The sequence below is a fragment of the Piliocolobus tephrosceles genome, chromosome 11 (genome assembly GCF_002776525.5).
Source record: "Piliocolobus tephrosceles isolate RC106 chromosome 11, ASM277652v3, whole genome shotgun sequence".
NCBI lineage: Eukaryota > Metazoa > Chordata > Mammalia > Primates > Cercopithecidae > Piliocolobus > Piliocolobus tephrosceles.
Window position 1 is genome coordinate 87,364,882 of NC_045444.1, and position 21,967 is coordinate 87,386,848.

The window sequence follows — 21,967 nt, forward strand, 5'->3', positions numbered from 1 at the left end:
GGCTGCAGTATGTCCGCGGCCCTGCCCCCTGTGCGGTGTCTAAGGGTTCCGTCCCCAAGCAAGAAGAACATGTTCTCTTCCCCGCCCTTCTCTCTTCTACAGTATCTGTTACCTCAGTCAGATTGAAGATGCACATATGCGGGGAAGATAATCGACTTCCAGCCTCCTTCGTGTAATCTCTTCCTGATTTAGGAATCTCTAACCCAGTACCGGAACGTTAAGCGGCTTCTCTGCTTTCCTGCCGTGAGAAACTCGAGGTGACAACCTCCGCTTCCGGTTGGTTCCGGTTGCAGAGTTGAGTGTCCTGAGAGGTCAGCTTGCAGTCAGGTAAATTAGGGAGTTGGTGGGAGACCCGTTGATTAGGATTAAGAGCTAGATTCTATTCTGGGGAGTGTAGAAAAGGAGAGACTAAATAAATGAACAAGGATGGGAGGCTGGAAGGGAGATGAAAGAACTAGCAGGCGAGAACTAATGAAGTCTTAGTTTAAGTTGGGGTAGGGAGGGGTGGTTGGAGGATTCAGTGAGCATTACTGTAGTTGTTACATAGAAGTGCTTTTTCCCGCCTTTGCCACACGCAAAATTATCTTTGTTTGGCTTTGAATAGAACAAAGGCAGAAGAACAGCATCAGTAAAAATAAAACAGTTCATTTGTTTTTTATTTCCTAATATTCATATAATCACAGTTTTTTAAATACGAGGAAGTTAAGATATATACTTGATAGTCTTCGGTAAACTAAAATTGCACGTAGTGGAAGTGGCATTATCTTCTTATTTCTTTCTTAGGCAAAGGATACCAGCACACATCTTCTTAGAGCCAGCTTCCTTTAGTGGAAGTTGACCTTCATCAGACTTTTAGATTCACTTCAGACACAGATAGATAGGTTTTAAAATTTTTGGTTGCATGTTTTTTTCTTTATTTAATTTCCTTACTGTTATTTCAGCTGCTCTGAAACGGAAATAACCACCATTTTTCAGTCCTCAGCACAATTTAAGTCAATTTTTCTAATTTTATTTTTTATTGTCAAGTATACATACAGAAGGGTGTATAAAACATACATTTTTAAAAATTATAGCTAACAGAAGCAGACACTCCCGTAACCACCTCTTAGATTAGAAAATAAAGCATTGCCAATACCTTAGAACATGCATTCTTAACAGGGGTGATTTTGCATTTCGGGGGGTGAAAATTGGTGGGGCTGGGGTAGTAGGTCTTAGTTACTACAATGAGTTGTGTCCCTCCAAAGGGCCACAGTATATAAACAGATATATAGTATATATGTAGTGTTAAATTTTCATGGTGGGAGGGTTGTGATTAGGAATAAAATGTCTAGAAAGGTTCCTTACAGGGACAATAATTAAAAATTGGTTGAAAAACACTGCGTTAGAAGCTGCCTGTATGTTTCTGTGATTCCATCTCCTCCACCAAGAGGTAACCATTATCCTGACTTGTGCTAAGCACTCACTTGTTTTACTTTAATTTTTCCGTCTATGATGAATTCCTAAAAAACGAATTGTTAGGCGTTTCAATTTATATAAATGGGATCCGAGCGCATGTGTATTTTTTTTCTGACTCACCCCTTGCTCATTATTATGTTTGTGAAGATTCAGTCATACTTTTGCATGTAGTTTTTGGTTGTATAATATATAGTGTGACTACACCATAATCGCTTCTGTTGTTATTGGACATTTGGGTTGTTTGCAGTTGGGAGATAGAATAAACAAGGTGGCTATAAAGATTCTTTTGAAAATATATTTCTGGCCGGGCGCGGTGGCTCAAGCCTGTAATCCCAGCACTTTGGGAGGCCGAGACGGGCGGATCACGAGGTCAGGAGTTCGAGACCATCCTGGCTAACACGGTGAAACCCTGTCTCTACTAAAAAATTTTAAAAAAAAGCTAGCCGGGCGAGGTGGCTGGCGCCTGTAGTCCCAGCTACTCGGGAGGCTGAGGCTGGAGAATGGCGTAAACCTGGGAGGCGGAGCTTGCAGTGAGCTGAGATCCAGCCACTGCACTCCAGCCCGGGCGACAGAGCGAGACTCCATCTCAAAAACTAAAAATAAAAATAAAAATAAATAAATAAATAAAAATATATTTCTTAGGCTGGGCATGATGGCTCACGTCTGTAATCCCAACACTTTGGGTGGCCGAGGCAGGTGGATAATTAGGTCTGCAGATCGAGACCATCCTGACCAACATGGTGAAACCCCGTCTCTACTAAAAGTACAAAAAATTAGCCGTGTGTGGTGGTGACGCCTATAATCCCAGCTACTCGGGAGGCTGAGGCAGGAGAATCACTAGAACCCAGGAGGCGGAGGTTGCGGTGAGCCGAGATCGCACCACCCATTGTACTCCAGCCTGGCGACAGAGTGAGGCTATCTCAAAAAAAAATTTTTTGTTTTGTTTTTTTAGAGACAAGAGTCTTGATGTCTCTAAGAAAATATTTTAAATATATTTTTTATGTTCCATAAATGGAAACCTTTGATCTGTGATTATAAGATTTACAGTTGATAAATTCATATATCCAAATTGTTCCAAAGACACTTTATTTTATTTATTTATTTATTTTATTTTATTTTTATTTATTTATTTTTTTTTTGAGACAGAGTCTCACTCTGTCGCCCAGGCTGGAGTGAGTGGTGCAATCTCAGCACAGTGCAACCTTCACCTCCCAGGGTCAGGTGATTCTCCTGTCTCACCCTCCCTAGTAGCTGGAACTACTGGCATACACTACCATGCCCAACTAATTTTTTTATTTTTAGTAGAGATGGGGTTTTGCCATGTTGGTTAGGCTTTTATTGAACTCCTGACCTCAGGTGTTCCACCTGCCTCAGCCTCTCAAAGTGCTGGTATTTACAGGCGTGAGCCACCATGCCTGGCCTCCAAAGACACTTTAATATTTTCTAATAACAATTTGATCATCTGTTTTGAGATTAAATTAATTAAAATTAAATTAAAATTCCCAGTTCGCAATTGTACCAGCCACATTTCAAGTGCTAGTGGCTACCATATTGGACGGTATCTATCTAGAATATATATACTAGGAGTGGAATTGGTGGCCATAAGGTATTCGTATGTTCAGCTTTTCTTTTTTCTTTTCTTTTTTTTTTTTTTTTGAGATAGAGTCTCACTCTGTCACTCAGGCTGGAGTGTGGTGGTGCAGTCTCGGCTCACTGCAACCTCCACCTGTTGGTTTCAAGTGATTCTCCTGCCTCAGCCTCCTGAGTAGCTGGGACTACAGGTGTGTGCCACCACACCTGGCTAATTTTTGTATTTTTAGTAGAGACGGGGTTTCCCCATGTTGGCCAGGCTGGTCTCAACTCCTGGCCTCAAGTGATCCACCTGCCTCGGCCTCCCACAGTGCTGGGATTACAGGCATGTGCCACTGCGCCTGGCCATGTTCAGCTTTTCTAGGTCATGCCAGTTTTTCAGAATGGTTGTGCTAAGTTGCATTCTCACCACCTAAGTGTGAAAGTAGAAAGTACATCACAATGTGTTTTCCTCAGCTCTCAACAATCTTGCAAGGTAAGTTTTATCCTCATGTTATATGAAGAAACTGAAGTTCAGGGAAATTAAGCGATTTGCCTTGGATTTTACTTTTACTAGTGCAAAGTAGGAGAATTTCAAGCTCTTACTTTACATGATCACGATATCATTGTTTGATTTATAGCTCTTTGGAAATAGAAATAAGTTTAAAAAGAAAAATGGGCCAGGTGCCATGGCTCATGCCTGTAATCCCAATATTTTAGGAGGCCAAGGAGGGAGGAATCCTTGAGGCCAGGAGTTCAACAGCAGCGTGGGCAACATAGGAAGATCCTGTTTGTAAAAAAACTGAAAAAGAAAATGAAAGGTTTCCTAGAGATAGTGTTTTCAACTTTCCGCTCTTTTTGAAAAGTCATTTAAATTTATATTTAGTAAATTCCTATGAAAAGGATACTTCTGAAATAATTAGCTAGAAGAGAAAATACATTGAATGTATATATAAATAAATTTGTATAGGAGAAATGAGGGTATGTATACTTTCATGTTTTCTTTCAAAGATTTATCTTTCAAATTACTTAATAGTTTAAGCACAGTAGTATTATAATTTCAAAATAGTCTTTATACCATGGTAATGTTTCAACTTTTATTTTCAAAAACTATTTTATCAAAATTCTTGACCCTTTGTTTTATACTCCTCCAAATACATTGATCCTCAGGTTAATATTCTAGAATTGACATTTGCCAAAATAAGGGTTTCTCTTGTAATCTCTTTAAGCATTTTTAAAAGGAAGCCTTATTTTAAAAAAGATTTTTTGAAAACATGGTATGCAGAAGCCAAGACATTATCATTCTAAATAAACACTTGTAATGATCTTCTTTCGTAATAAATGTATTCAGTCTCAAAAGTCAGTCTGAAATCTGACACCATAATTTTTTCCTTCATTTTATTGAATCTACCAAGTAATAATGGGTTAAATGTTTCAATCAGAGTTGTGTTGTAGTTTTAACTTGTGTTTGAGAGTATTGATTTTCATTTTCATTTAAATGTGAAAATCTTCCTGGGCATGGTTGTAACCCCACTGTAATCCCAGCATTTTGGGAGGCATATGCCAGAGGATCGAGGATCATTTGAGGCGAGGAGTTTGAGACCAGTCTGGACAACATAGGGATGTTCCATCGCTATAAAACATTTAAAAATTAGCCAGATGTTGTGCACGCTCCTGTAGTCCTAGCTACTCAGGAGGCTGAGGCAGGACAATCACTTGAGCCTAGGAGTTTGAGGCTGCAGTGAGCTATGATCCAGCGCAAGACCCTCTATCTTTAAAAAAAAAACCATATATATATATATATAAAATTAAATGTGAAAATCATCAACATAATGTTTCTTTAGTATCTTAACATGTTTACAAATAATAATAAGTGTTGGTTTTTCACAGTTAGTATGTACAATTTTTTCCTCATATCTTGGAAATGTTTTTTTTATTATTATACTATAAGTTCTAGGATACATGTGCATAACGTGCAGGTTTGTTACATATGTATACTTGTGCCATGTTGGTGTGCTGCACCCATCAACTCATCAGCACCCATCAATTCGTCATTTATATCAGGTATAACTCCCAATGCAATCCCTTCCCCCTTCCCCCTGCCCATGATAGGCCCCGGTGTGTGATGTTCCCCTTCCCGAGTCCAAGTGATCTCATTGTTCAGTTCCCACCTATGAGTGAGAACATGCGGTGTTTGGTTTTCTGTTCCTGTGATAGTTTGCTAAGAATGATGGTTTCCAGCTGCATCCATGTCCCTACAAAGGATGCAAACTCATCCTTTTTTATGGCTGCATAGTATTCCATGGTGTATATGTGCCACATTTTCTTAATCCAGTCTGTCACAGATGGACATTTAGGTTGATTCCAAGTCTTTGCTATTGTGAATAGTGCTGCAATAAACATACGTGTGCATGTGTCTTTATAGCAGCATGATTTATAATCCTTTGGGTATATACCCAGTAGTGGGATGGCTGGGTCATATGGTACATCTAGTTCTAGATCCTTGAGGAATTGCCATACTGTTTTCCATAATGGTTGAACTAGCTTACAATCCCACCAACAGTGTAAAAGTGTTCCTATTTCTCCACATCCTCTCCAACACCTGTTGTTTCCTGACTTTAATGATTGCCATTCTAACTGGTGTGAGATGGTATCTCATTGTGGTTTTGATTTGCATTTCTCTGATGGCGAGTGATGATGAGCATTTTTTCATGTGTCTGTTGGCTGTATGAATGTCTTCTTTTGAGAAATGTCTGTTCATATCCTTTGCCCACTTTTTGATGGGGTTGTCTGTTTTTTTTCTAGTAAATTTGTTTGAGTTCTTTGTAGGTTCTGGATATCAGCCCTTTGTCAGATGAATAGATTGCAAAAATTTTCTCCCATTCTGTAGGTTGCCTGTTCACTCTGATGGTAGTTTCTTTTTCTGTGCAGAAGCTCTTTAGTTTAATTAGTTCCCATTTGTCAATTTTGGCTTTTGCTGCTGTTGCTTTTGGTGTTTTAGACATGAAGTCCTTGCCCATGCCTATGTCCTGAATGGTACTACCTAGGTTTTCTTCTAGGGTTTTTATGGTATTAGGTCTAACATTTAAGTCTCTAATCCATCTTGAATTAATCTTCATATAAGGAGTAAGGAAAGGATCCAGTTTCAGCTTTCTACTTATGGCTAGCCAATTTTCCCAGCACCATTTATTAAATAGGGAATCCTTTCCCCATTTCTTGTTTCTCTCAGGTTTGTCAAAGATCAGATGGCTGTAGATGTGTGGTATTACTTCTGAGGACTCTGTTCTATTCCGTTGGTCTATATCTCTGTTTTGATACCAGTACCATGCTGTTTTGGTTACTGTAGCCTTATAGTATAGTTTGAAGTCAGGTAGGGTGATGCCTCCAGCTTTGTTCTTTTGACTTAGGATTGTCTTGGCAATACGGGCTCTTTTTTGGTTCCATATGAACTTTAAAGCAGTTTTTTCCAATTCTGTGAAGAAACTCATTGGTAGCTTGATGGGGATGGCATTGAATCTATAAATAACCTTGGGTAGTATGGCCATTTTCACAATATTGATTCTTCCTATCCATGAGCATGGTATGTTCTTCCATTTGTTTGTGTCCTCTTTTATTTCACTGAGCAGTGGTTTGTAGTTCTCCTTGAAGAAGTCCTTTACATCCCTTGTAAGTTGGATTCCTAGGTATTTTATTCTCTTGGAAGCAATTGTGAATGGAAGTTCATTCATGATTTGGCTCTCTGTTTGTCTGTTACTGGTGTATAAGAATGCTTGTGATTTTTGCACATTAATTTTATATCCTGAGACTTTGCTGAAGTTGCTTATCAGCTTAAGGAGATTTTGGGCTGAGACAATGGGGTTTTCTAAATATACAATCATGTCATCTGCAAACAGGGACAATTTGACTTCTTCTTTTCCTAACTGAATACCCTTTATTTCTTTCTCTTGCCTGATTGCCCTAGCCAGAACTTGTAACACTATGTTGAATAGGAGTGGTGGGCCGGGCGCGGTGGCTCAAGCCTGTAATCCCAGCACTTTGGGAGGCCGAGACGGGTGGATCACAAGGTCAGGAGATCGAGACCATCCTGGTCTACACGGTGAAACCCCGTCTCTACTAAAAATACAAAAAACTAGCCGGGCGAGATGGCGGGCGCCTGTAGTCCCAGCTACTCGGGAGGCTGAGGCAGGAGAATGGCCTAAACCCGGGAGGCGGAGCTTGTAGTGAGCCGAGATCGCGCCACTGCACTCCAGCCTAGGCGACAGAGCGAGATGAGACTCTGTCTCAAAAAAAAAAAAAAAAAAGAATAGGAGTGGTGAGAGAGGGCATCCCTGTCTTGTGCCAGTTTTCTAAGGGAATTTTTCCAGTTTTTGCCCATTCAGTATGATATTAGCTGTGGGTTTGTCATAAATAGCTCTTATTATTTTGAGGTACGTTCCATCAATACCGAATTTATTGAGCGTTTTTAGCATGAAGGGCTGTTGAATTTTGTCAAAAGCCTTTTCTGCATCTATTGAGATAATCATGTGGTTCTTGTCTTTGGTTCTGTTTATATGCTGGATTACGTTGATTGATTTGCGAATGTTGAACCAGCCTTGCATCCCAGGGATGAAACCCACTTGATCATGGTGGATAAGCTTTTTGATGTGCTGCTGAATCCGGTTTGCCAGTATTTTATTGAGGATTTTTGCATCAATATTCATCAGGGATATTGGTCTAAAATTCTCTTTTTTTGTTGTATCTGTGCCAGGCTTTGGTATCAGGATGATGTTGGCCTCATAAAATGAGTTAGGGAGGATTCCCTCTTTTCCTATTGATTGGAATAGTTTCAGGAGGAATGGTACCAGCTCCTCCTTGTACCTCTGGTAGAATTCAGCTGTGAATCCATCTGGTCCTGCACTTTTTTTGGTTGGTAGGCTATTAATTATTGCCTCAATTTCAGAGCCTGCTCTTGGTCTATTCAGGTATTCAACTTCTTCCTGGTTTAGTCTTGGAAGAGTGTAAGTGTCCAGGAAATTATCCATTTCTTCTAGATTTTCTAGTTGATTTGCGTAGAGGTGTTTATAGTATTCTCTGATGGTAGTTTGTATTTCTGTGGGGTCGGTGGTGATATCCCCTTTATCATTTTTTATTGCGTCTATTTGATTCTTCTCTCTTTTCTTCTTTATTCGTCTTGCTAGCGGTCTGTCAATTTTGTTGATCTTTTCAAAAAACCAACCCCTGGATTCATTGATTTTTTTGGAGGGTTTTTTGTGTCTCTATCTCCTTCAGTTCTGCTCTGATCTTAGTTATTTCTTGCCTTCTGCTAGCTTTTGAATGTGTTTGCTCTTGCCTCTCTAATTCTTTTAATTGTGATGTTAGAGTGTCAATTTTAGATCTTTCCAGCTTTCTCTTGTGGGCATTTAGTGCTATAAATTTCCCTCTACACACTGCTTTAAATGTGTCCCAGAGATTCTGGTATGTTGTATCTTTGTTCTCATTGGTTTCAAAGAACATCTTTATTTCTGCCTTCATTTCGTTATGTACCCAGTAGTCATTCAGGAGCAGGTTGTTCAGTTTCCATGTAGTTGAGCAGTTTTGATTGAGTTTCTTAGTCCTGAGTTCTAGTTTGATTGCACTGTGGTCTGAGAGACAGTTTGTTATAATTTCTGTTCTTTTACATTTGCTGAGGAGTGCTTTACTTCCAATTATGTGGTCAATTTTGGAATAAGTGTGATGTGGTGCTGAGAAGAATGTATATTCTGTTGGTTTGGGGTGGAGAGTTCTATAGATGTCTATTAGGTCCACTTGGTGCAGAGATGAGTTCAATTCCTGGATATCCTTGTTAACTTTCTGTCTCGTTGATCTGTCTAATGTTGACAGTGGAGTGTTGAAGTCTCCCATTATTATTGTATGGGAGTCTAAGTCTCTTTGTAAGTCTCTAAGGACTTGCTTTATGAATCTGGGTGCTCCTGTATTGGGTGCATATATATTTAGGATAGTTAGCTCTTCCTGTTGAATTGATCCCTTTACCATTATGTAATGGCCTTCTTTGTCTCTTTTGATCTTTGATGGTTTAAAGTCTGTTTTATCAGAGACTAGTATTGCAACCCCTGCTCTTTTTTGTTCTCCATTTGCTTGGTAGATCTTCCTCCATCCCTTTATTTTGAGCCTATGTGTGTCTCTGCATGTGAGATGGGTCTCCTGAATACAGCAGACTGATGGGTCTTGACTCTTTATCCAGTTTGCCAGTCTGTGTCTTTTAATTGGAGCATTTAGTCCATTTACATTTAAGGTTAATATTGTTATGTGTGAACTTGATCCTGCCATTATGATATTAACTGGTTATTTTGCTCGTTATTTGATGCAGTTTCTTCCTAGCCTTGATAGTATTTACATTTTGGCATGTTTTTGCAATGGCTGGTACCGGTTGTTCCTTTCCATGTTTAGGGCTTCCTTCAGGGTCTCTTGTAAGGCTGGCCTGGTAGTGACAAAATCTCTAAGCATTTGCTTATCTGTAAAGGATTTTATTTCTCCTTCACTTATGAAACTTAGTTTGGCTGGATATGAAATTCTGGGTTTAAAATTCTTTTCTTTAAGAACGTTGAATATCGACCCCCACTCTCTTCTGGCTTGTAGAGTTTCTGCCGAGAGATCTGCTGTTAGTCTGATGGGCTTCCCTTTGTGGGTAACCCGACCTTTCTCTCTGGCTGCCCTTAAGATTTTTTCCTTCATTTCAACTTTGGTGAATCTGGCAATTATGTGTCTTGGAGTTGCTCTTCTGGAGGAGTATCTTTGTGGCGTTCTCTGTATTTCCTGAATTTGAATGTTGGCCTGCCCTACTAGGTTGGGGAAGTTCTCCTGGATGATATCCTGAAGAGTGTTTTCCAACTTGTTTCCATTTTCCCCCTCACTTTCAGGCACCCCAATCAGACGTAGATTTGGTCTTTTTACATAATCCCATACTTCTTGCAGGCTTTGTTCATTTATTTTTCTTCTTTTTTCTTTTGGTTTCTTTTCTCGCTTCGTTTCATTCATTTGATCCTCAATCGCTGATACTCTTTCTTCCAGTTGATCGAGTCGGTTACTGAAGCTTGTGCATTTGTCACGTATTTCTCGTGTCATGGTTTTCATCTCTGTCATTTCGTTTATGACCTTCTCTGCATTAATTATTCTAGCTGTCAATTCTTCCACTCTTTTTTCAAGATTTTTAGTTTCTTTGCGCTGGGTACGTAATTCCTCCTTTAGCCCTGAGAGGTTTGATGGACTGAAGCCTTCTTCTCTCATCTCATCAAAGTCATTCTCTGACCAGCTTCGATCCATTGCTGGCGATGAGCTGCGCTCCTTTGCAGGGGGAGATGCGCTCTTATTTTTTGAATTTCCAGCTTTTCTGCCCTGCTTTTTCCCCATCTTTTGTGGTTTTATCTGCCTCTGGTCTTTGATGATGGTGACGTACTGATGGGGTTTTGGTATAGGTGTCCTTCCTGTTTGATAGTTTCCTTCTAACAGTCAGGACCCTCAGCTGCAGGTCTGTTGGAGATTGCTTGAGGTCCACTCCAGACCCTGTTTGCCTGGGTATCAGCAGCAGAGGTTGCAGAAGATAGAATATTGCTGAACAGTGAGTGTACCTGTCTGATTCTTACTTTGGAAGCTTCCTCTCAGGGGTGTACTCCACCCTGTGAGGTGTGGGGTGTCAGACTGCCCCTAGTAGGGGATGTCTCCCAGTTAGGCTACTCAGGGGTCAGGGACCCACTTGAGCAGGCAGTCTGTCCCTTCTCAGATCTCAGCCTCCGTGTAGGGAGATCCACTGCTCTCTTCAAAGCTGTCAGACAGAGTCGTTTGCATCTGCAGCGGTTTCTGCTGCTTTTTTTGTTGTTGTTGTTTAGCTGTGCCCTGTCCCCAGAGGTGGAGTCTACAGAGACAGGCAGGTTTCCTTGAGCTGCTGTGAGCTCCACCCAGTTTGAGCTTCCCAGCGGCTTTGTTTACCTACTTAAGCCTCAGCAATGGCTGGCGCCCCTCCCCCAGCCTCGCTGCTGCCTTGCGGTTAGATCGCAGACTGCTGTGCTAGCGATGAGGGAGGCTCCCTGGCCGTGGGACCTTCCCGGCCAGATGTGGGATATAATCTCCTGGTGTGCCCGTTTGCTTAAAGCGCAGTATTGGGGTGGGAGTTACCCGATTTTCCAGGTGTTGTGTGTCTCAGTTCCCCTGGCTAGGAAAAGGGATTCCCTTCCCCCTTGCGCTTCCCAGGTGAGGCGATGCCTCCCCCTGCTTCAGCTCTCGCTGGTCAGGCTGCAGCAGCTGACCAGCACCGATTGTCCGTCACTCCCTAGTGAGATGACCCCAGTACCTCAGTTGAAAATGCAGAAATCATCAGTCTTCTGTGTTGCTCGCGCTGGGAGTTGGAGACTGGAGCTGTTCCTATTCGGCCATCTTGCTCCGCCCCCCCTCGGAACTATTTATTTTTTGAGACAGAATCTCGCTCTGTTGCCCAGGCTGGAGTGCGGTGGGACCATCTTGGCTCACTGTAACCTCTGCCTCCTGGGTTCACTTGATTCTTATCCCTCAGCCTCCCAATAATGTGTCTTTAATATACACTTTCTAATAATTACCTCTATCTTGTAAGATACAATATAAGAAAGCCTACCATGCCGGGCGCAGTGGCTCATGCCTATAATCCCAGCACTTTGGGAGGCCACGGCAGTCACATCACCTGAGGTCGGGAGTTCGAGACCAGCCTGACCAACATTGGGAAACCCCGTCTCTATTAAAAATACAAAATTAGCTGGGCGTCGTGACTCATGCCTGTAATCCCAGCTACTCGGAAGACTGACGCAGGAGAATCACTTGAACGGGGGAGGTGGAGGTTGCTGTGAGCCGAGATCACACCATTGCACTCCAGTCTGGGCAAAAAGAGCAAAACTCTGTCTCAAAAAAAAAAGAAATCCTACCTTATTGGGCCTGTTCATAGTTATGAATATGGACATCATGGTAATAATTACTTGGTTTTACTTCTGGAAAAGCAGTGATTATAGAATTGCTACTGTTTGCCAAGTAATTAGAATTTGGAAAAATAAAAATTAAAAAAAAAAAAAGAATTGCTACTGCCAACCTTATACAAATTATAGTATAGTATTATTAAACCATACCCCTTAATTTGAATTAGCAATTTAAATGAAGACTGAGCTGGTTTACTTTTATATTATATATTAAAATAACACTAGTAAAACTGAAGTGTTTATATAACCATTGAGGACATGTTTTATTTAAGGAAGCAAATTTATTGATTAAAAAGGAGTCTTGGCCGGGTGCGGTGGCTCAAGCCTGTAATCCCAGCACTTTGGGAGGCCGAGACGGGCGGATCACGAGGTCAGGAGATCGAGACCATCCTGGCTAACCCGGTGAAACCCCGTCTCTACTAAAAAATACAAAAAAATTAGCCGGGCGAGGTGGCGGGAGCCTGTAGTCCCAGCTACTCGGGAGGCTGAGGCAGGAGAATGGCGTGAACCCGAAAGGCGGAGCTTGCAGTGAGCTGAGATCCGGCCACTGCACTCCAGTTTGGGCGACAGAGCGAGACTCCGTCTCAAAAAAAAAATAAAAAAAATAAAAAGGAGTCCTAAGGTCTCTGTTGGCCTAGTTCAGGGATCGGCAAACTGCAGCCTGTGGACCAAATCCAGCCCAGTGCCTATTTTTGTAAGGTCTATGAGCTAAGAATGGCTTTTACAAATGAACATTTGTAATCACTTTGAGGCTAAGGATCACTAACTTTGAGCCCCAGTTAAGCAAAATGTTACCCGCCAAAATGGGAGTCCCATTTTTTCGTCAGTAGACCGGTATTACAACAAAATTGTACTCAGTTACGTATTATATTTTGAATTTTATCAATAAAGTATTTCTGGAAGTGTGTTTTCCTATAAATGTACCTACATGATTGCCTCGATTTTACCTCTTTTACTCACAAAGCCTAAAATATTTACTATCTGTCTCTTTAAAGAAACCCTTCATGTAATCATATGTATTTAAAAGCATTACTGCATTTTAAAAGAATCATCTAAAGAAAAATTTTTGAAACAGTGTGTATAACCTTTTTGTTATATATGTTTATGCATTATGAAAGGATTCAAAAGGAAAACAATATTGCTTAGAAGTTAGCAGAAGGCCGGGCGCGCTGACTCACACCTGTAATCCCAACACTTTGGTGGGCAGATCACGAGGTCAGGAGATCGAGACCATCCTGGCTAACATGGTGAAACCCTGTCTTCACTAAAAATACAAAAAATTAGCCGGGCGTGGTGGCAGGCGCCTGTAGTCCCAGCTACCCGGGAGGCTGAGGCAGGAGAATGGCGTGAACCCGGGAGACAGAGCTTGCAGTGAGCCGAGATCCACCACTGCATTCTAGCCTGAGCGACAGAGCAAGACTCCGTCTCAAAAAGAAGTAATAATAAGAAGAAGAAGTTAGGAGCAGGGTTCTGAAACTAAACTGCAAGGTTCTAATCCCAGCTATACTGTTTTTGTTACCTTTGGAAAGTTACTTAACTGCTTGGAGTCTCATTGTCCTTATCTATAAAATGGGGAACTCATAATTTAAGTTCAAAGAGTTGTTTTAGAAGTAATGGAGTTAATACACATAAAGCATCTTAGCATAGTATACTTGGCACATAGGACTCCATAAATGTTTACTATTGTTATAATGAAGAAAAGAACCAGATAGTAAGTGGTTATCTCTGAGTGGTGGGATTGCCAATTATTTTTCTTTTTTATATTTTGTATATGTGTATTTCCTCACTGAACGTGGTTGTGGAATAAGACACTTTTATAAAATCTTTTAACTGAAATTTACAAGTATTTATATTGGCTTTTTTTTTTTTTTAAATATTAAATGCTTCACCTTAAAACATAAACAATAAATTTGGGTATTTGATATCTACAATTTGCATATATCTTACTTGTGTTAATATTTTCCTTATAGACATGGCCCATGGACATGAACATGAACATGGACACCATAAAATGGAACTTCCAGATTATAGACAATGGAAGATAGAAGGGACACCATTAGAAGATATCCAGAAGAAGCTGGCTGCAAAAGGGCTAAGGGATCCATGGGGCCGGTAAGATGAGTTAAGCAATTTAGATAGAATGTATCCTAGAGAATTAAGTTTCTATGTTGCTTTTCAATGTATTCTCCTTAGAGAATCATGAAAAATGGCTTTTTAGTTTGAGCCCCAGTTAAGCAAAATGTTACCCCCCAAAATAGGAGTTCCATTTTTTTCGTCAGTAGACCTGTATTACAAAAAAATTGTACTCACTTATTATATTTTGAATTTTATTAATAAGGTATTTGTGGAAGTCTGTTTTCCTATAAATGTACCTACATAATGCTTCCGTTTTACCTCTTTTACCCACAAAGCCTAAAATATTTACTGGTTTGTTTTTGTTTTTGTTGTTTTTGAGATGGAGTTTTGCTGTGTTGCCAGGCTGGAGTGCAGTGGTGCGATCTAGGCTCACGGCAACCTCCGCCACCCAGGTTCAGGCGATTCTCTTGCCTCAGCCTCCCAAGTAGCTGGGATTACAGACACACGCCACCATGCCCAGCTAATTTTTGTATTTTTAGTAGAGACGGGGTTTCACCATGTTGGCCAAGATGGTCTCTATCTCTTGACATCATGATCCTCCTGCCTTGGCCTCCCAAAGTGCTGGGATTACAGGCATGAGTCACCACGCCCAGCTACTTTGAAGTTTTTTGTTTGTTTTGAGACAGGGTCTCACTCTGTCACCCAGACTGGAATGCAGTGGTGTGCTCACAGCAACCTCCATCTCCCAGCTTAAGCGATCCTCCCACTCCAACCTCCCTAGTAGCTGGGACTACAGGTACGGCCACCATGCCCAGCTAATTTTTGTATTTTTAGTAGAGGCAGGGTTTCGCCATGTTGCCTAGGCTGGTCTCAAACTCCTGAGCTGAAGCGATCTGCCCACCTTGGCCTCCCAAAGTGTTACGATTACAGGTGTGAACCACTATACCCAGCCACATTAGAATTTTTTTTTTTTTTTTTTTTTTTTTTTTTTTTTTTTTTTTTTTTAGGCAGAGTCTCGCTCTTTTGCCTGGGCTGGAGTGCAGTGGCCGGATCTCAGCTCACTGCAAGCTCCACCTCCCGGGTTCACGCCATTCTCCTGCCTCAGCCTCCCGAGTAGCTGGGACTACAGGCGCCCGCCAACTCACCTGGCTAGTTTTTTGTATTTTTAGTAGAGACGGGGTTTCACCGTGTTAGCCAGGATGATCTCGATCTCCTGACCTCGTGATCCACCCGTCTCGGCCTCCCAAAGTGCTGGGATTACAGGCTTGAGCCACCGCGCCCGGCCTCACATTAGAATTTTTAAATCAGCTTTATTGAGATATCGTTTATAGATAAGAAAATTTACCTGTTTTAAGTGTAAGTCCTTTATCAGATAAAAGTTTTGTGGTGCTTGCTTCAGAAACATGTATACTACAATTGTAATACAGAGAAGTTAGTATGACCCTATGCAAGGATTTTTTTAAAATGTTTTTTAAGTTTGCAGATGTTTTTTCTCATAGTGTGGCTTATCTTTTTATTTTCTTAATAATGTCTTTCAGAGAATTTTAAATTTTGATGAATTCACAATTTAGCAATTTTTTTTATTTTACAATGTATGCTTTTTGCACCCTAAGGTTATCTTCTATGCTTTCTTCTAGAAGCTTTTATAGTTCTTCTTACATTCTATGATCTGTTTTGAGTTCATTTTTGTGTCATATGAAGTAAGGATGAAGGTTAGTAGTTTTACATATATGCATCAAGTTGCTCCAGCACCATTTATTAAGACTATTGTACCTCCATTGAATTACCTTAAGAATGTTGTCAAAAATCTACTGAGTGATTTTTGACACTCAATGACGGTGGTGGCTCACACCTGTAATTCCAGCACATGGGGAGGCCAAGACAGGCGGATCGCTTGAGCCTGGGATTTTGAAACCAGCCTGGGCAGTACGTGGAGACTTTGTCTCTACAAAAAATTTTAAGAATTGCCAGATGTGGTGACACACACGTGTAGTCCCAGCTACTCAGGAGGCTTAGGTAGGCAGATCATTTGAGCCCAGGATGTCCAGGTGGCAGTGAGCCAAGATCTGGCCACTGCACTTCAGCCTGGGCAACAGAGAGAGACCTTGTCTCAAGAATATAAAAAAATCAATTGACTGTATCTATGGGATCTATGTCTGGACTCTATTCTGTTACCCTCATTAATATATCCACCCTCATTAATATGTCCACCCTTATGCCAATACCACATTGTCTTTAAATCACGTAGCATAAGATCTCCAACTTTTTTTTTTTTTTTTTTTTTTTTTGAGATGGAGTCTCGCTGTGCCGCCCAGGCTAGAGTGCAGTGGCGCAGTCTCAGCTCACTGCCAGCTCCACGTCCCGGGTTCACGCCATTCTCCTGCCTCAGCCTCCCGAGTAGCTGGGACTACAGGCGCCCGCCACCACGCCTGGCTAATTTTTTGTATTTTTAGTAGAAACGGGGTTTCACCCTGTCAGCCAGGATGGTCTCGATCTCCCAACCTCGTAATCTACCTCCCTTGGCCTCTCAAAGTGCTGGGATTACAGGCGTGAGCCACTGTGCCCAGCCAAGATCTCCAATTTAAAAAAAATTGTTTTAGCTATTCTAGGTCCTTTGCATTTACATATAAACTTTGGAATGAACCTGACAATTTCTATTAAAATCCCTGCTTGGATTTTAATTGGGATCACATTGAATCTGTTTCACATATATTCACAATGGGAATCTAGTTCACATCCACATAGAATCAGATTCCCATCAATTTAGGGGCTGGGCATGGTGGCTCACGCCTGTAATTCCAGCACTTTGGGGGGCCGAGGTGGATGGATCACTTAAGGTCAGGTGTTCGAGACCAGTCTGGGCAACATGGTGAACCCTGTCTCTACTAAAAATACAAAAATTAGGCAGGTGTGGTAGCAGGTGCCTGTACTCTCAGCTACTCAGGAGGCTGAGGCAGGAGAATCACTTGAACCTGGGAGGTGGAGTTTACAATGAACCAGGATCGTGCCATTGCACTCCAGCCTGAGCAACAGAGTAAGACTCCATCTTAAAACAAAGAAAACAAAAAATTTAGAGATAATTGATGTCTTAACAATATTAAGTCTTCTAGTCCATGGGCAATTTAGGTCTTGTTCATTTTCTCAGCAGTATTTTATTGCTTTATGTACAGGTCTTGCACATATTTAATTTATACTGAATTAATTATTTATTTTATTAATTTTTTTTTTTTTTTTTCTGGAAGAAAGAGTCTCACTCTGTCGCCCCGGCTGGAGTGCAGTGGCATGATCTTGGCTAACTGCAACCTCTGCCTCCTGGGTTCAAGCAATTCTTCTGCCTCAGCCTCCTGAGTAGCTGGGATTAGAGACACGTGCCACCACGCCCGGCAAAAATTTTTTTTTTTTTTAAACAGAGTCTCACTCTGTTGCCGGTGCTGGAGTGCAATGGCATGATCACGGCTCACTGCAAGCTCCGCCTCCTGGGTTCATACCATTCTCCTGCCTCAGCCTCCCGAGTAGCTGGGCCTACAGGCACCTACCACCATGCCCAGCTAATTTTTTTTTTGTTTTGTTTTGTTTTTTTTTTTTGAGGCGGAGTCTTGCTCTGTCACCCAGACTGGAGTGCAGTGGCCGGATCTCAGCTCACTGCAAGCTCCACCTCCCGGGTTTACGCCATTCTCCTGCCTCAGCCTCCCGAGTAGCTGAGACTACAGGCGCCCGCCACCTCGCCCAGCTAGTTTTTGTATTTTTAGTAGAGACGGGGTTTCACCGTGTTAGCCAGGATGGTCTCGATCTCCTGACCTAGTGATCCGCCCGTCTCGGCCTCCCAAAGTGCTGGGATTACAGGCTTGAGCCACCGCGCCCAGCCAATTTTTTGTATTTTTTAGTAGAGGTGGGGTTTCACCATGTTAGCCAGGATGGTCTCGATATCCGGACCTCATGATCCGCCCGCCTCGGCCTCCCAAAGTGCTGGAATTACAGGCATTAGCCACCGCACCAGGCCTAATTTTTGTATTTTTTTAGTAGAGATGGGGATTCACCATGTTGGCCAGGCTTGTCTTGAACTCCTGACAAGTGATCCACTCGCCTCGGCTTCCCAAAGTTCTAGGATTACAGGTGTGAGCCATTATGCCTGGCTTTGTTTGTTTGTTTGTTTGTTTGTTTGGGAGACAGAGTCTCTGTCGCCCAGGATGGAGTGCAGTGGTGCAGTTTTGGTTCATTGCAGCCTCTACCTCCTGGGCTGAAATCATCCTCCCACCTCAGCCTCCCAAGTAGCTGGGACTACAGGTGTGTGCCACCATGCCCAGCTAATTTTTGTATTTTTTGTTGAGATGAGGTTTTCCTGTGTTGTCCAAGCTGGTCTCAAAATCCTGAACTCACATGATTTGACCACCTCAGCCTCTCAGAGTGCTGGAATTACAGATCTGAGCTACAGCACCCAGCCTGAATTATTTTATTTTTTGATGATATTGTAAATAGTATTTTAAAATCTCAACTTCCAGTTGTTCATTGCTAATACTTGTAAACACAGTTGACTTTTGTATTTTGATTTTATATCTCATTACCTTGCTAAATTCACTTTTTAGTTCAAGTAGTTTTTTTTACAGATTTGTTAGAATGTTCTTCATAAACAATCATTCTGTCTACAAATACATTGTTACTTGTTTCTTTTCAATCTGTAAACTTTTTATTTCTTTTTCTTCCATTTTTGTACTGGCTAACACCACTAGTATAATGTTGAATGAAAGCGGTGGATGTCCTTGCCTTATTCCCAACTGGCAGAAAACATTTGGTGGGTCACCACTTAGTATGATGTTTCTTGTAGTGATCTCCTAGGTGCCTTTTATCAAGATGAGGAATTTCTCTCTATTTCTAGATTACTAAGCATTTTATTTTTTTTTTTTTTTTTTTTTTTTTTTTTTTGAGACGAAATTTTGCTCTTGTTTCCCAGGCTGGAGTGCAATGGCAAGATCTTGGCTCACCACAATCTCCGCCTACTGGGTTCAAGCGATTCTTCTGCCTCAGCCTCCCGAGTAGCTGGGATTACAGGCATGTACCACCACACCCGGCTAATTTTGTTTTTTTAGTAGAGACTAAAATGTTAGCCAGGCTGGTCTCAAGCTCCCGACCTCAGGTGATCCACACACCTTGACCTCCCAAAGTGCTAGGATTACAGGCATGAGCCACCACGCCTATCCTGTTATCACCATTAATGGATATTGGATTTTGTTAAATGCTTTTTCTGCGTCTGTTGAAATGTTCATAGTTTTTTCTTTTTTATTCTGTTAATATGGCGAATTACTTCTATTAATTTTCAAATACAAGCCAATCTTGCATTCCTGGAGTGAACCCTACTTCATTATGCTGTATTACCATTTTTATATCCTGCCAGATTCAATTTTCTAAAATTTTGTTAAGAATATTTGCGCCAGGTGTGGTGGTTCATGCGTGTAATCTCAGCACTTTGGGAAGCCAAGGCAGGCGGATCACTTGAGGCTGGAAGTTCGAAACCAGCCTGACCAACATGGCGAAACCCTGTCTCTACTAAAATTACAAAAATGGGCCGGGCACAGTGGCTTATGCCTGTAATCCCAGCACTTTGGGAGGCCAGGGCAGGTGGATCACAAGGTCAGGAGTTTGAGACCAGCCTGGCCAATACGGTGAAACCCCATCTCTACTAAAAAAAAAAAAAAAAAAAAAAACACTATTGGGTGCGGTGGCTCATGCCTATAATCCCAGCACTTTGGGAGGCCAAGGTGGGCGAATCACAAGGTCTAGAGTTCGAGACCAGTCTGGCCAACATAGTGAAACCCCGTCTCTACTAAAAATACAAAAAATTAGCCAGATGTGGTGGTGTGCGCCTGTAATCCCAGCTACTGGGGAGGCTGAGGCAGGAGAATCCCATGAACCTGGGAGGTGAAGGTTGCAGTTAGCTGAGATAGCGCCATTGCACTCCAGGGCAGGCAACAGTGTGAGGCAACAGTGTGAGACTCTGTCTCACAAAAAAAAAAAAATACAAAAATTAGCCGGACGTGGTGGCAGGCACCTATAATCCCAGCTACTCAGGAGGCCAAGGCAGAGAATTGCTTGAACCTGGGAGGCGGAGGTTGCAGTGAGTCGAGATCATGCCACTGCACTCCAGCCTGGGCAACAGAGTGAGACTCTGTCCTAAATAAATAAATAAATAAACAAACAAACAAACAAACATTAGCAGGGCATGGTAGTGCGTGCCTGTAATCCCAGCTACTCGGGAGGCTGAGGTGGTTGAATCACTTGAATCCAGGAGGTGGAGGTTGTAGTGAGCTGAGATTGTGCCACTGCTCTCCAGCCTCAGTGACAGAGCAAGACTCCATCCCAAAAAGAAAAAAAGAATATTTGCATCTATGTTCATGAGGGATATTATTCTGTAGCTGCTTTTCTTCTAACATCTTTGCCTGGTTTTGGTATCTTAATTAGATTTAATTAGCTTTCGTATTTCCTAAGTCATATTTCAGAGTTAAATGGTTTTTGTTTTTCATAACGTGACTTTTTTCACTGGCTTGTGCTTATCAGAGCAGGATATCAGTTGTCTAAAATTCAGGCTGCTATGGTAGGGAGAAGCAGAGATCCTTTTGAATAGTAGCAATAATGTCAAGTGTTACATACTCCATACTCCTCTGCCAAAATATATCATGCATGAGTCTGTTTAATCTTTATGATATTATAAAGGAGATAATGATCATCATTGAATAGAACAGGAAGCAGACCATGACAGGCTAAGTATCTTGCCCAGCCTACAAGATTTTGAATCTAATATAAGTGGCATACCAAAGATTAATACCAAGTCTCTAACATCATCTTTCCATGATGTTATAATGACTAGTGTGGGCAGAGTCCATCTGACCTGTGACAGATAAGCTGAAGTGAGTCTTGCATTGGAAGGCTTTGTAAAATCCTGAGGCATATGACTATTAAATGTGAAACCATCAAGAGTTCATTCTTCTATTTTATATGTGAAACTTGGGCATATACTTAATTATCCTATGCCACAGAAAGATTCCTATTGCGATTCACTTGAATGATCTTCTGTAGGGTAGCATTTAAGTCGATTAGAAAGATGAAAATTAAATATATTCGATGTATATACACACAATTGTATATGATTATAATTTTTTCCTTTTTTTTTCCTAGCAATGAAGCTTGGAGATACATGGGCGGCTTTGCAAAGCGTGTTTCCTTTTTTGATGTATTCTTTAAAGGATTCAAATGGGGATTTGCTGCATTTGTGGTAGCTGTAGGAGCTGAATATTACCTGAATTCCCTGAATAAAGATAAGAAGCATCACTGAAGATAATACCTGGAAGTATCATAGTGGTTTCTTAACTCTCCAAAATAAGATTTCTTCACTATAGCCTACTCGTCTGGTTTGTCCCTTACAGAATATTAGTAAGATTTAATAAAGTAAAATAAAATATATATATATGCCAATCTTTTTTTGTCATTCTTTAAAAATAAAAGTCTCAAGCCATATCAGATTTGGTTTAGAATACATAGGGGGTTGGAGAACAGCAGTAGTGCGTTCTGCATATAACAGGCAGGCATCATATATTTGAGCAAATGGACATGTTCTAAGAAGTTTGTTTTGGCCGGGCGCGGTGGCTCAAGCCTGTAATCCCAGCACTTTGGGAGGCCGAGACGGGCGGATCACGAGGTCAGGAGATCGAGACCATCCTGGCTAACACGGTGAAACCCCGTCTCTACTAAAAATACAAAAACTAGCCAGGCGAGGTGGTGGGTGCCTGTAGTCCCAGCTACTCGGGAGGCTGAGGCAGGAGAATGGCGTAAACCCGGGAGGCGGAGCTTGCAGTGAGCTGAGATCCGGCCACTGCACTCCAGTCCGGGCGACGGAGCAAGACTCT

General features: G+C 41.6%; 1 protein-coding gene across 3 annotated transcripts; it reads left to right on the plus strand.

The window, feature by feature from the left end:
* Positions 1–6: 6 nt before the first annotated feature.
* NDUFB3 (NADH:ubiquinone oxidoreductase subunit B3) lies at positions 7–21,536 on the plus strand. 3 transcript variants are annotated; one of them, XM_023218713.1, is made up of 4 exons: positions 34–327; positions 1,336–1,429; positions 13,967–14,108; positions 21,240–21,536. In XM_023218713.1, exons 3-4 carry the CDS (start codon positions 13,969–13,971, stop codon positions 21,394–21,396), a joined length of 297 nt encoding a protein of 98 aa, XP_023074481.1. In that variant the 5' UTR covers positions 34–327; positions 1,336–1,429; positions 13,967–13,968; the 3' UTR covers positions 21,397–21,536. The 3 variants fall into 3 exon arrangements, with proteins under 3 accessions (XP_023074463.1, XP_023074481.1, XP_023074472.1); XM_023218704.1 differs by having other exon boundaries at positions 1,347–1,429; XM_023218695.1 differs by lacking the exon at positions 1,336–1,429 and having other exon boundaries at positions 7–327.
* The last annotated feature ends 431 nt before the right edge of the window (positions 21,537–21,967 follow it).

Coding starts and splice junctions, on each gene's coding strand:
- NDUFB3 (XM_023218695.1), top strand. CDS start 13,969: ATGGCCCATGGACATGAACATGAACATGGACACCATAAAATGGAACTT. Junction 14,109..21,239: donor CTAAGGGATCCATGGGGCCG/GTAAGATGAGTT, acceptor TTTTTTTCCTAG/CAATGAAGCTTGGAGATACA.